Source organism: Thamnophis elegans, chromosome 2 (assembly GCF_009769535.1).
Source record: "Thamnophis elegans isolate rThaEle1 chromosome 2, rThaEle1.pri, whole genome shotgun sequence".
Taxonomy (NCBI): domain Eukaryota; kingdom Metazoa; phylum Chordata; class Lepidosauria; order Squamata; family Colubridae; genus Thamnophis; species Thamnophis elegans.
This window is the reverse complement of record NC_045542.1, coordinates 10,039,944-10,052,889: the sequence shown is the minus strand read 5'-3', so window position 1 is coordinate 10,052,889 and position 12,946 is coordinate 10,039,944. Positions and strand designations below refer to the sequence as shown.

General features: G+C 42.6%; 1 protein-coding gene across 3 annotated transcripts in view; it reads right to left on the bottom strand.

The window, feature by feature from the left end:
* The window catches only part of LOC116503040 (protein GAMETE EXPRESSED 1-like), a 25,476-nt gene extending 12,530 nt beyond the window's left edge, over positions 1-12,946 (bottom strand). The window contains exons 1-4 of one of the 3 annotated variants that reach the window (XM_032209162.1): positions 11,847-12,946; positions 6,875-7,055; positions 5,371-5,544; positions 1,010-1,167 (exon numbers count right to left, since the gene is read on the bottom strand). In XM_032209162.1, the coding sequence (XP_032065053.1) occupies positions 1,010-1,167; positions 5,371-5,544; positions 6,875-7,055; positions 11,847-11,883 (550 nt within the window). In that variant the 5' untranslated portion in view covers positions 11,884-12,946. Of the gene's footprint in view, positions 1-1,009; positions 1,168-5,370; positions 5,545-6,874; positions 10,824-11,846 lie in introns of those variants that run through there. The other 2 variants (XM_032209163.1, XM_032209161.1) reach the window with 2 other exon arrangements.

Here is a 12,946-nt window from a genome sequence, read left to right as displayed (position 1 = left end):
AGCTGAATAAGGGTATCAAAATTTGCTTCTCTAAACATATTTTTATGAGCTTGAAAGTGGCGGCAGAATTTTTTTGAGTCAATATACTAATGCTGTAGTGTACTCCAGTACTTTTAAGAATTGAAACTCCTGCCATATAATATAACACCAAAGGTTTTTGCAAAGTAACAGAGACAGGTGTATCTGTAGGGATGATCTCTGTAATATAGAATAGAATAACAGAGTTGGAAGGGACCTTGGAGGTCTTCTAGTCCAACCCCATGCTCAAGCAGGAAACCCTATATCCGGGATGGCGAACGTTTGGCATATGTGCCGCAGGTGGCACGCGGAGCCATTTGTCAGGGCACACAAGGCGTCCTGACAGCTGGCCAGCGTGCATGCATGCGCTGGCCAGCTGAATTCAGCCTTTTTTAAAGCCATTTTTCGCCCTCCCCAGGCTCCAGAGGCTTTATAGGAGCTTGGGGAGGGCGAAAACAGCCTCTCCCGTCCCGTCCTCCGAGGCCCTCCGGAGGCTTCAGGAGCTTCCCTAAAGCCTCCGGAGCACAAAAAAATGGCCCTATGGGCAAACCGGAACTTCAGGAACGGACTTCAGGTTTGCTTGTAGGGTCGGTTTAAGCCCCCCGGGAGGCTTCAGGGATGCCTCCTGAAGGTCCCTGAAGCCTCCAGAGGGCCTCCGGGCGAGGGGGAGGCTGTTTGTGTCCTCCCCAGGCTCCTATAAAGCCTCTGGAGCCTGGGGAGGGTGAAAAAAGCCTGCAAAAAAATGGGGGGGGAGCGCCTCTCATGTGCGCATGCACACTGGGGGTTTGCGTGTTGCATTATGGGTGCGGCACGCCCGCGTACGAGACCCCTGCGCTCCCCTCACTTATGGCACGCGAGACCGACGGTTGTCCAATCTTGTCTTACAAACTTCCAGTGTTGGAGAATTCACAACTTCTGGAGGCAGATTGTTCCACGGATAGCATTTCTAGCTATCAGTGCAAACTCTTATGCAGCTTTGCTCTCAGGTCACCTTGGGAGGAGTCACGCAGCGTCTGCCATAGCAGCTCCCCATCGCGCAGGATCTGCTCCTGAGAGCGCAAAGTGGCATTTTGGATCCGAGCAGTCTCTTCTGCAAGCTGGTTGGTAGATTCCAACTGATGGGCCACCGTTTCTGAAGAGGAGATCAGCCTGGTAGACACAGATAAACAAGGAAGTAAATCACTGTGGTCCAAGGGAAGCCATCTACCATATTCTAAAAAGTGTTCCTGCCCAAAAGGGTTCTCATTGACTTGCCTACCCAGAAGTTTATTTTGGCAGTTTGGTGGCAACATGGCACTGTCATGAGATCAGCAAAGGTCCGACTGTGGAAATATTGCAGCCTGCACTAACCACATTCGATACTTTCACAATCACAGAGATAAGCTTCACTCCGGTGACTATCAGGAGTCCAGCCTAATAGGGGTCAAGCCAGCTCCCTTTCCTCCTGTAATGAAGCTCAACTGCACTGACAACCATTACTGAATCCCATTACTATCTTTCCTCCAGCAGGGTCTTTGTGTTCTTTCTTGCTTCCAAATTATGTTCTTGAAAACCGACAAAGGCTTATGTGGAAGAGGAGGAGCGTTTATCCATTACTCAAATCTGAATCTATGCAATGCTAAGCAAAAGGGAAAATATTGAAAATTGGATCAGAACTTTAGAAGTACCTATTGGCATGTTTCATCTCTTCAAAAGAAAAAAAAAAGGATAAAGGGGGATTGCATTTTTTTAAAATATCTGCAATGGAAATAAGGATCAGATTTAACTTTTTCCATACTCTAAAATGAAGTTGGTATTTGTATTGCCCAGTATCTGCTCATGGATTACAGCTAATAAATCCTAATCTGCACTAGGGTTTATAAATTATAAGTATTGGAGTGGAAACCTGTGATCTTCCAAATGTTTCTATGCAGATCCCAGCATTACTATCCGCTGGGCTGATGGAAACTGTGGCCTGCTACACCCAGCCATCTAGGTCTGTTGCCTCTGTTCCATCTACACTTACCCTTTCCTCAATTATCTAAGCCTGAGTTGAGGTGTTAATTTCTTTTCCAGATTGTCATTGCTAATTCTAATTACACGCAAAGGCAGGAACCATAGAGTGCCAATTTCACTGTGCCCCCACCCTCCAAGGTCACAGATTGCTAATTACACCCCAAGTAAAAAGCCGAATTATAGCCTTGCTCACTGAGCTTTTCCCCTCTTTACACAGAGACTTTTTATCTGTTTTCACCAAGTGTCAGCTAGATAAAGAATGATGCAAGCAGAGCTGATGGGGCATGCTTCTCACATTAGATAATCTGTCCTTCAGAAAATAGCCTATAACTGGAAAACTCTGGAATGACATTGTCATTTGAGGGCTTGTTCACTTCTTCTCCCCATGTACTGTAGATGTGGAGCATTACACTGAGTGCTGCCAGTTCCAATGGCTGGAATGAAATTCTGAAGGTTCTACAGACCTGGCAGGGAGAGAGAGTTATCAAGTAAATTACTCAGGTCTGCTGACTTCCAGTTGTTTTAACTCTTTCTCCCCGCAGCAAGATAAAAGCTTGTAATTTGAACAGTGACATGTCCCTAACTAGTATTGAAAAATGAAAACAACCCACCGGCTGTCAAAAGACAAACCCACAGTGCAATTCAATGGACAAAGAACACTGTTTAATCATTTCCTTTTTAAGTACAGTAGTCGCTGCCTGTAGATTGCAAAAACAAGGGGGAAGACGGATGCTCTACTATTGAACAGGTATTTCTTGCAAGCTTAACTCTCCTCTTCTTCAGGGAATCCTATGTGCGTCCCCCTGAGAAAGAACAGCTCCAAAGATGGTTTCTCCTCTTTGCTCCTTTCCAGAAAAAAAAACAAAAACCCTGCACCCTAGGACTGAATGACTGCAGAAAAAAAATAGGAAGAACATTTGAATGTTATTCTAAAAAGATACTTCAGAGCACTTGAGGACACAAATGCTGCACCTGTAACTTTTTAAAGCAGCTGCATCATTTACACAGTATCCACAGAGCAGCTTGCACAATCTGTCACTTAAAGATTATTTATGTTTGTCCATTATTTTAAACCTCCCCAGCCTAACCGACAGGCATACCAACAAGAGTATTTTATCAATTAAAAATTGTTTTTAAGGTAATCCCAATAGCAGAAAACTATTTAAAAATATGCAAAAGATTGCTTTCAGTTAATTTTGTCTATTTTCATTAAGACACTCAAAGCAATTTAAAATTCTAAAACAAACCACTGTTGGCATAGTTTGCCCATGGTTAAGATTTTCTGTATTTTAACAAGCATTTTTCTATTAGAAAGAAATATCTTAATATTCTACCTTCAACTACCAAAAGAATTATTGTCAAATTTCCTTTGGGGCATGGGGCAGCCCTTGAAGAGCATTCGGAGACTTCAGCTCGTCCAGAATGCAGCCGCGCGAGCGATTGTGGGTGCACCTTGGTACAGCCACGTTACACCTATCCTCCGCGAGCTGCACTGGTTACCGAATGGTCTCCGGATACGCTTCAAGGTGCTAGTCGTCACTTATAAAGCCCTTCATGGTATTGGACCTGGGTACTTGAGAGACTGCCTGCTGCCAATTACCTCCCAAAGACCCATTAGATCACACAGATTAGGCCTCCTCCGGGTTCCATCAGCTAGCCAATGTCATCTGGCTACTACCTGGGGGAGGGCTTTCTCTGTGGCGGCTCCGGCCCTTTGGAACGAGCTCCCCGCAGATATTCGGACCCTCACCTCTCTCCAGGCCTTCCGAAAAGCCGTTAAAACCTGGCTGTGTCGGCAGGCCTGGGGTCGATGAGTTCCCTTCCGCTCTCGAATCGTGTGGCTGTTGGTTGTTTTAAATGCCCTGTTATTTTTTGTTGTAGTTTTTGTGTTTCCCTTCCCCTCCCTTGGGTTTGTGCGCCGCCCTGAGTCCCGCCGGGAATAGGGCGGCATATAAATAAAATGAACCTTGAAACTTTGAATCTTCCTATGCGCTGGTGGATTATTTATACATAGAATAGTAAGGTTGGAAGGGACCTTGGAGGTCTTCTAGTCCAGCCCCCTGCTTAAGCAGGAGAACCTATTGTCAGGGTTCCTCCCCACTCCCAGTTTCCCACAGCAATAAATGTGGCAGGCCTGAAGGCCTAATGCAAAAGATGGGTTCCAGGCCCGACACCTATACTATTCCAGATAAGTGATTGTCTAGTCTCTTCTTAAAAACCTCCAGTGATTTCTGGATTAAAGAGTAACACCTAGGACAGTGATGGCGAACCTTTTTCGCATCGGTGCCAAAAGCACGCACACGTGCACTTGCGTGCCCAACCATAATTTAATGCCCCCTGTGCATGCGTGCGTGACACACACACACATACACACTGCCCTGCGCATGCCACACATGTGCTTTCTTGAAGCCTGGGGAGGGTGAAAACGACCTCCCCTGCCACCCGGCAGGCCCTCCAGAGGCTGGAAACAGCCCGTTTTCTGATATCTGGTCCCGGTAGGTCCGTTTTTCGCTCTCCCCAGACTACAGAGAGTTTCCAGAGCCTGGGGAGGGTGAAAAACAGCCCAACACGCAAACTGGAAGTTTGGGATGGGAATGGACTTCTGGGTTGCCCGTTGGGCTGTTTTTTCTCCCTCTGGAGGGTTCAAAATGGCCAAAAATCAAGGCCGAAAATCAGCTGGCCAGTGTGTGCATGCGTGCTGGAGCTGAGAATAGCAATAGCAATAGCAATAGCAGTTAGACTTATATACCGCTTCATAGGGCTTTCAGCCCTCTCTAAGCGGTTTACAGAGTCAGCATATCGCCCCCATAGTCTGGGTCGTCATTTCACTCACCTTGGAAGGATGGAAGGCTGAGTCAACCCTGAGCCGGTGACATTTGAACAGCCGAACTGCAGAACTGCAGTCAGCTGAAGTAGCCTGCAGTGCTGCATTTAACCACTGCGCCACCTCGGCTTGCGTGCCCCCAGAAATGGCTCCGCGTGCCACCTGTGGCACATGTGCCATAGGTTCGCCATCACAGACCTAGGAGATTGGCAATTCTAAAGGATCCTTGATAAAGTCTGTTGTTACCCCATTAGCCTGTTTCTAGGTAAAGCACTCTTACCCTCGGGATAGGCGACCTGCAGCCTTGTTTCAATGAGTATAAATTCAGACCTCTAACAAAAGGGACGTCTTCCTCTATAGTAGCCTGTAGGGCAAGAAGCTGAAGGGGGAGAAAAAGAAGGGATGCGCCTATCCACTTTTAGTTCGGTACCTACCCAATCACTAGCTTCACCCCCCACTTATCCCCCCAAGGGAATGCAGCCTTCAATATAAAATAACCAACAACAAAAGGAGCCCCCCCTTTTTTTTCTGACCTGTGCACAGTATCTTGGGCCTGCTGCTGCCAAGCCTCATGGTGAAGGAAATAACAGATGGCATGAGCATGAGTGAAAAACTCAGTGTACACGCCAAAAGCCACTGGATCCATGTGCTGTGTGCAGTCACGGATAGAGCTACCAATTTCACAGGGTGGGAACTTCTTCCCAGACCTGTCAAGGAAAAGACAAAAACTTAGTTGTTGGGGAAAAACTATACAGCCAAAGGGGAAAAAAAGAGGGGGGGGAGGGGGATTTCTCTTTTATGAAAAGTTGGCTTCCCTGGCTATACAACAGAAGACCCCCTGCCCAACTCTTTTCCCCAAGTTCTCAAGGGAAGTAGCATAGCAGTGGCAGCTTGTGGCATTCCATAAATCAGAATGTTTATTAATAGAACTAAGGTAAAAGGTAAAGGTTCCCCTTGCACATATGTGTTAAGTCGTTCCCAACTCTAGGGGGCAGTGCTCCTCTCTGTTTCAAAGCCGAAGAGCCAGCGCTGTCTGAAGACGTCTCCGGCATGTGGCCGGCATGACTAAATGCCGAAGGCACACGGAACGCTGTTACCTTCCCACCAGAGCTAGTTCCTATTTTTCTACTTGCATTTTTACATGCTTTCAAACTGCTAGGTTGGCAGCAACGGGAGCTCACTCCGTTACATGGCACTAGGGATTTGAACCGCTGAACTGCTGACCTTTCTGATTGACAAGCTCAGCGTCTTAGCCACTGAGCCATGGCATCCCTATTAATTAATTAATAATTAATAGAACTACGTAAAGCTTAATTAAACATCACTTTTAGCTGAAATCCTTGATTCCTGATTTAGCATCCAATTACTGAACCAAAATGTACTTGATTAGCTTCCTCCAGCCACAGCTGAAGTGTTCTGAAGCTTGATCTCACTGCTCTTGTATCAATAAAACAACAGGTGAATGACCCCAGAAGTTATTTGCATTGGATTCCTGGCTCAAGAGTAAGATAGAATGTATTGGCCTTAGAACAGCTGTAGTCAAACACAAAGTCTATGTAACTTGTTAGGCACTGCCACCATTATAATTGAAGGAAGCTAGATGACTGCAATGACTGGGAACAGTGACAGGATAAGGGGCCAGAAATAAGGAAACCAAATTTCACACCAGTATAGTTTTGTTGGCCCAAGAATGGGCAGAAAGCACTTCAAACTGAGGATAGAGAGAGGCCCTAAACTTTGTTCTTCACCCCTTCTGATTCCATATTCTCTGAGCACATAAAAATGACAAAATTACCTCAGTAAAATGTCTTTTTTTATCACTGCTCTGCAGCATACACCCAAAGCTGTACCCAACTCTAAGGTCTGGGGTGCTTAGTAAAGGAAGCAGCTACAGTAAGTGAAAGCACACCTGTCTGTCCCTTTGCAGTTAAAACGACAGGAATAGTGAGAAGGGGGTAGAATTTTAACTTTGCTTCCTCCTCCACCCGGTGATTAAACCCAGATTGTAGATTCCTTCAGCTTAGAAACTTGACTCACCGTTGTAGGTGGCAATGAGCAAATGCCAGTGCAATACGGCTTTGCTGTTCTTCGTTCAACTCCTTGCACCCACCATCCAATTGTCTCAAGGCCTCCATCCAACAAGGTCCATATCGTGGGTGTCGGGCTAGCTCCTGAACCCATTGCAGGTGGCTCCTGCCTTGAGACAGAAGCCCAGGGTCTGGAGAATATAAATCACAAGCAAGGAAGCAGAAGAAAAACAACAACAGGCTGCCTGGATGGTACCACATGGTAGTAGTAACCACTGCAGCAAAGCTATCAGTGAGATAAAACTAGCCAAAATTAGTTGAAACTGATGGAAGTTTGGGTGGGTATCCTTCCAGGGTGGAGCACCTGAGGGGGGAAATGAAAGCCTTCAAATGATCGTAGGAACGTGGCTAAAGGATGTGTGCTTGGCTTTATTCCTAATCACACCATAGGACTTGTTTTGCATTTGGTTCTACTATGTAGTAGCACAGCCAAAACATAGTCAAGAGTTGTTTTCCTCACCTGTCTCTGGTTTTTGCCATTCTAGTTTCTAAATTAGTTAATCACTTATGTGGGATATCCAGTCGTAGTTTAATAAATATCTGCTGTGCAAGCAGTTACAGTAAAATCTGTATGGTCTGGACTAGAGTTGTGTTACATTATACTCTTTACAATATAGTGTAACATTTACAGTATTTAGAATATAGATTGCTCAGAGATACAGGAAAGGTTGCTAGTATTTTTCCTATTTTTATGCTTTTTAAAAATATTGTCATGTAGAGGATGGACTGATCTAGAATCAAAATTTCTATTCACTTAACATTTATTTAAATAATAAATAAACTACAGTGGTTAAGTCAGCCTCAAACTACATTATCAAATGAATAAAGCAATCATGGTATGTTATGAAATACTTTGTGGATATGTGTTATGTGAACATAGCCAAAATGGTTTGTTAACCGTGATTTATGCTTTAGCTTGTGGTAATGGAACCAACAGAATATAAAAAGTGTTATTAAGGATAGGTGAAAACTGAAAAGTATTAATTATTTCTCACTGGTAGGTAAGTACTTGGAAGTTTTTGTTTCTACAATGAGTGTACAAATCTTTCTGGAAGTATCTCAGCTGTAAGTTTTTTAAAATCATCATAGGGTTACCTATTAATTTGGTAATGTTGTTTGAATTCTTCTTGAACACACGTGCCAGAGCCAAATGAGTAATTTCTTTCCCTTGTTTTCAACATTGTTCCAAGAATATTTTTTCCTTGCTCAGTTGGTTAGTCCTAATTCTAAAAATATGCAAAAGGCTTATCTTTTTAAAATTAAGGACCATCTTCTAGAATTTGGTATTGTTGTTAGTTGTGAAGTTGTGTCCGACCCATCGCGACCCCATGGACGTTCCTCCAGGCCTTCCTGTCCTCTACCATCCCTCAGAGTCCATTCCAGCTCAAGCTGACTGCTTCAGTGACTCCATCCAGCCACCTCATTCTGTCGTCCCCTTCTTCTTTTGCCCTCAGTTTTTCCCAGCATTATGCTCTTCTCCTGAATCCTTCTTTCTCATTAGGTGGCCAAAGTATTTAAGTTTCGGTAGTGTATATCTCATTTATTGAGGCAAAAAATGACCACACATAATTTATATGTGATATCTACAGTTATTTAATTGGGAACTCTTTCTTGCAATAAAAAAAATCCAAAAGTAAAGCTACTCCTTGCCTAGCCTAGAGGTTTTCCAGCTGTATTCTGAGGAATCTTAAGAGTTCCATGAAATTAAGAGTTATAAAAGCCAATTTTCTATCACTGGAGATTTGCTTCTTGATCAGGGTTTCCAAGAATTTTTTTTTAAAAAAAACAACCAATGTTTCACAGTCTGGAAAAGTTTGAAAATTCCTGCACAATACTACCTGATCTATTTCCCACTGGTTCCTTAATTCTAGTGATATTTGCTGCCCTGTAGTGAATATATTTTTTCAAAAATCCCTTTTTCTGAAATGAATTAAAACGAGAGAAAAAAAGGGATATCCATAAACACTTTAAAACTGGAATCAAGATTTGTGGATATTAAGTAATGAAGTTTTTTATTCATTCTTGTAACACTAGGAAAAATGCAAGTACTGTTCTGCTGAAAAAAGACTGCATACAGGTGACCCAATTTACAGAGTCACTGATTCCACATATCATAAGACAGCAGTCTGTGAACATCCATCTTAGAGTGTAAATCCATCAGCCAGATTCTCTTCCAAGCACCTATACAGAAGATCCAGTTATTCATGAATTTGTATGAGTCATGCATATCAAAGTCACATATTGTATGTTTTTAACGTATCTGTATGCTCTATGCAGAATTTTTATTTCAGCTTTCTTTCCCTGAAATCATATCCTCCAGCTATTTGTCCTACAACCCTCATCTCAGCCACTGTGGTCATAATTATGTTGGATATGAATTTTAGCCCGCAAATCAGGAAATCAGGGAAATTGGCTATATTTTATTTGCAGCTCCTAAATATTATAAGGGTTAGGCCTAATTCAAAGAACATTCAAGTATATTTAACTATGATTTACTTAATAAACCACAATTTGGCTAGATTAATCTAAAATGCTAACTAATGATTTGCTGGGTTTACACAATATATGCTAAGCCAAAAAAACTATCTGTTACAATCTGACATACTCTTGAACCATGATCTACAAATCAATGGACTATCACCATTAAAATTACGTGCCCATTATCATGTTGTTACATCAAAGGCAGGTTGAACAATTGAATCATATAGCATGACTCTTAAACAAAACTTAACAATACTTTTGGTAACCTCATTACAATAATGTGCTAGGACAGGTGTGATATGCAGTTTCTTCTTTCTCTAAAATGTTAACACAGTACACAATAAACATTCTTGTAAAATGTAATAATGCAATTGACTCTGGTTCATGTAATTCATATCTTGAAGAGTTAGTGCTGTTACTAAACTTCTCCAATAGGGTAAAACACTGAACCAAGGTAAGCAAAATGTTCTTTATATACACCAATTAAATTGAACAAGTAACCAATATTACATTATTGTACTGTATAAACTAGAACCTAGATCATTACTAAATGTGATTTACAAAGTACCGGTATGTCAGTTTGCCGAGTGTAATTGGTTACAATCATATTGGTCATATGCTATGGTTTATAAACCATAAGTTTAATAACTCAAAATCCATTATGGTTCAAATGTGAACCAGATTTGATATAAGCATGTTTGCACACAAGCCTAATTTGAATTAATTTACATCCGGTGCTCTCCCTTTCCAGTTGTTACTATACTACTATTGGAATGCTCCCTTTCCAGTTACTATACTATTGGAATGTTGCAGGTTAGAAGTATTTAACATCAATTTGTGTTGGATATCTTGCATGATTACATTTAATAGTAAAATCTGTTTGGAGAGAAAATACCTGCAAACTGCAAGTAATATTTGTCAAAGTTAATGAAAGATAATGCAAAAAGGCTAAGATTACTGTATGGCACTTGATAAATCTGGTTAAACAAGTTTTTCTTCCATTTCAAAAAGCTACAAAACTAGATTGGTCAACCAACAGGTTAGGGATGCATTTGTACCAGACAGAAATAATAGCTTCCAAGTACCTACAACTTGCATTAATTAAAAGAGCAGTTTCCTGCCATTTGTTACTTCAATAGACCTTATATTGTAAGTCGTAAAATTATTTGTCCAGAATTATAATTGTGGATTATAGAAAAATTATATTATTCGCCACAAAGCTGGACTAATTTAAAAAAAAATCCTCACAGATTTGAATAATACTTTAAAACTGCCTTTCTAAAAAAAACTTTGAATTTGTGCCTGGTAATTCCAAAGGTATCGTTTAATCTCAAATAACTTGATACGATTCTCATATCTCAAGACCTAAAATGGACACCTAACATCAAAAACGTCATCAAAAAAGCACAACAAAGAATTGTTTTTCCTGTGCCAACTCAGGAAGCGCAGACTGCCCAAAGAGCTGCTGATTCAGTGATTCTACCACAAAACCGCGGACGACAAAATCGCGGTCGACAAAAGCGCGTATGTGATGTCATCACAGCGCGACGAAAAAGATCGAAAAAGATCGAAAAATGTAAAAATAAAGCTAAAACCTTCCCCTAACCCCCCAAAACCTAACCCTAAACCTAACCCTAACCCTTAACGTAACGAAAAACCTAACGCTAACCCTTAACCTAACGCTAAACGTAACGCTAACACTCTAACCCTAACCCTAACCCTTAACCTAACCCTTACCTTTATGTGAATCGGCTTGCTGTAATTTAATTTTTATTTCAATTTTTCGATCTTTTTCGTCGCGTTGTGATGACGTCACATACGCGATTTCGTCGACCGGGCTTTTGTGGAACGCGCTTTTGACGGGTCACGGATTCAGTTCTACAGAAGAATTATTAAGCCTGTCACCTGCATATCTGTAACTGTCTGGCTTGGCACTGCAACCCAACAAAACAGACAAAGACTTCAGAGGAGAATCAGAATTGCAGGGGGAAAAAAACAATTACTGCCAACCTGCCTTCCACTGAGGGCCTGTACACTGCACAAGTCAGAGGGCCGTGAAAATATTTACAGATCCCTCGCATCCTGGACATAAATTGCTTCAACTCCTACCCTCAAAACGACGCTATAGGGCACTGCACACCAAGACAACTAGATAGGACAGTTTTTTTCCCCAAACACGATCACTCTGCTAAACAAATATTTCCCTCCTCACTGTCAATCTATTCACTAAGGCTGCATTACTATTACTATTAGTCCTTTCACAGTTCCTATCACTCATCTCCTCCCACTTATGACTGAAGGACTGTAACTTTGTCGCTTGTATCCTTACGGTTTATATTGATATTGTTTCCTGATTGCTTTTTTGTATCCTATGACTATGTATTGTACCTTGATTCTTGACTAATGTATTGTCTTTTTATGTAGTCTGAGAGGATACGCACCAAATTCCTCGTAGGTCCCCAATCGCACTTGGCCCATAAAGAATTCTATTTTATAAAGTTCTTTATTTAGGGTTAATGAAATCTAATCCCTGTCTGGCGCCTTCTTAAACATACTTTTTTTTTTAGCACCAACAGGATGAGTGGCCTGACTCGGTCTTCTTCCAAGATTAATTTATTTAATTTATTTATTTCGGGCAGACTTTCAAGCTCTTCGCCCACAGCCTTGGGGATTTCTTGATCCCCTCAGCAGGACGAACTTTCCAAACAGCTTCGCGCGCTCACGCTGCGGTGGAAAGAATTTCCCCACGCGCTCCGTAACACGCCTGCGCACTGCAAAGGAATGGAGGGGTGGGCGCGCGAGGGGAACAACACAACCCTCCACCGCTAGAGGGTGTCAGCGGCAACCCGGTCTGTTTGGAAACAAGTCTTTCTCGTTTCTTCCTCTCAAGCTTTCGCGAGAATTCCACCGAGCGCCCGCGAAGTTATGCGAGAAGAGGGGGGAAACCCTAATTTTCGAGGGGGTTCCCCAAGACGCCGCTACCCGGCCTAGCCCGCGTCGCTTTATTCGAATCTCTCCAAAGTTCAACGCCTGCGAAATCTCGCTAGAGATTAAACGAACGCTACACACTTCCGCAAGCCATCAGTACCTCTCGCGAGATTTAGCTTCACCGCCCCGCTCCCCCCCAACGATTGTCTTAGGCACGCAAGTCTCGGCATTTCGTAGGTGCTCTCCGAAGTCTCGCGGGAATTTTCTCTAGATGCTAAGTTTTCTTTCTCTCTTGCCCCTTCAATGGGAGGCTGATGAAACTTTCAGGATTTAGCCAGGTTGAGCCGCGGTCAGTTTCTCACATGATGTAATTTTCAGAAACTCAAACTTCTGCAACAAGCAGAAATAAAAAGATACCCGGAAAACATCATGATTGAAAGTCTCGCATTGTTCCGTTGATTCTCGCGAGAAACAATCTGCCTTGGTTCTCGCGGTACTCCTCACGAGGAAGAATTACTAGCTGGATTGTTCATTCCGAGCGTGGAACTCCGGCGCGTGATTACAATGGCCCTTCCAATATTCTGCCCGAGGAAAAAAGCTCCCCGGAGTTGAA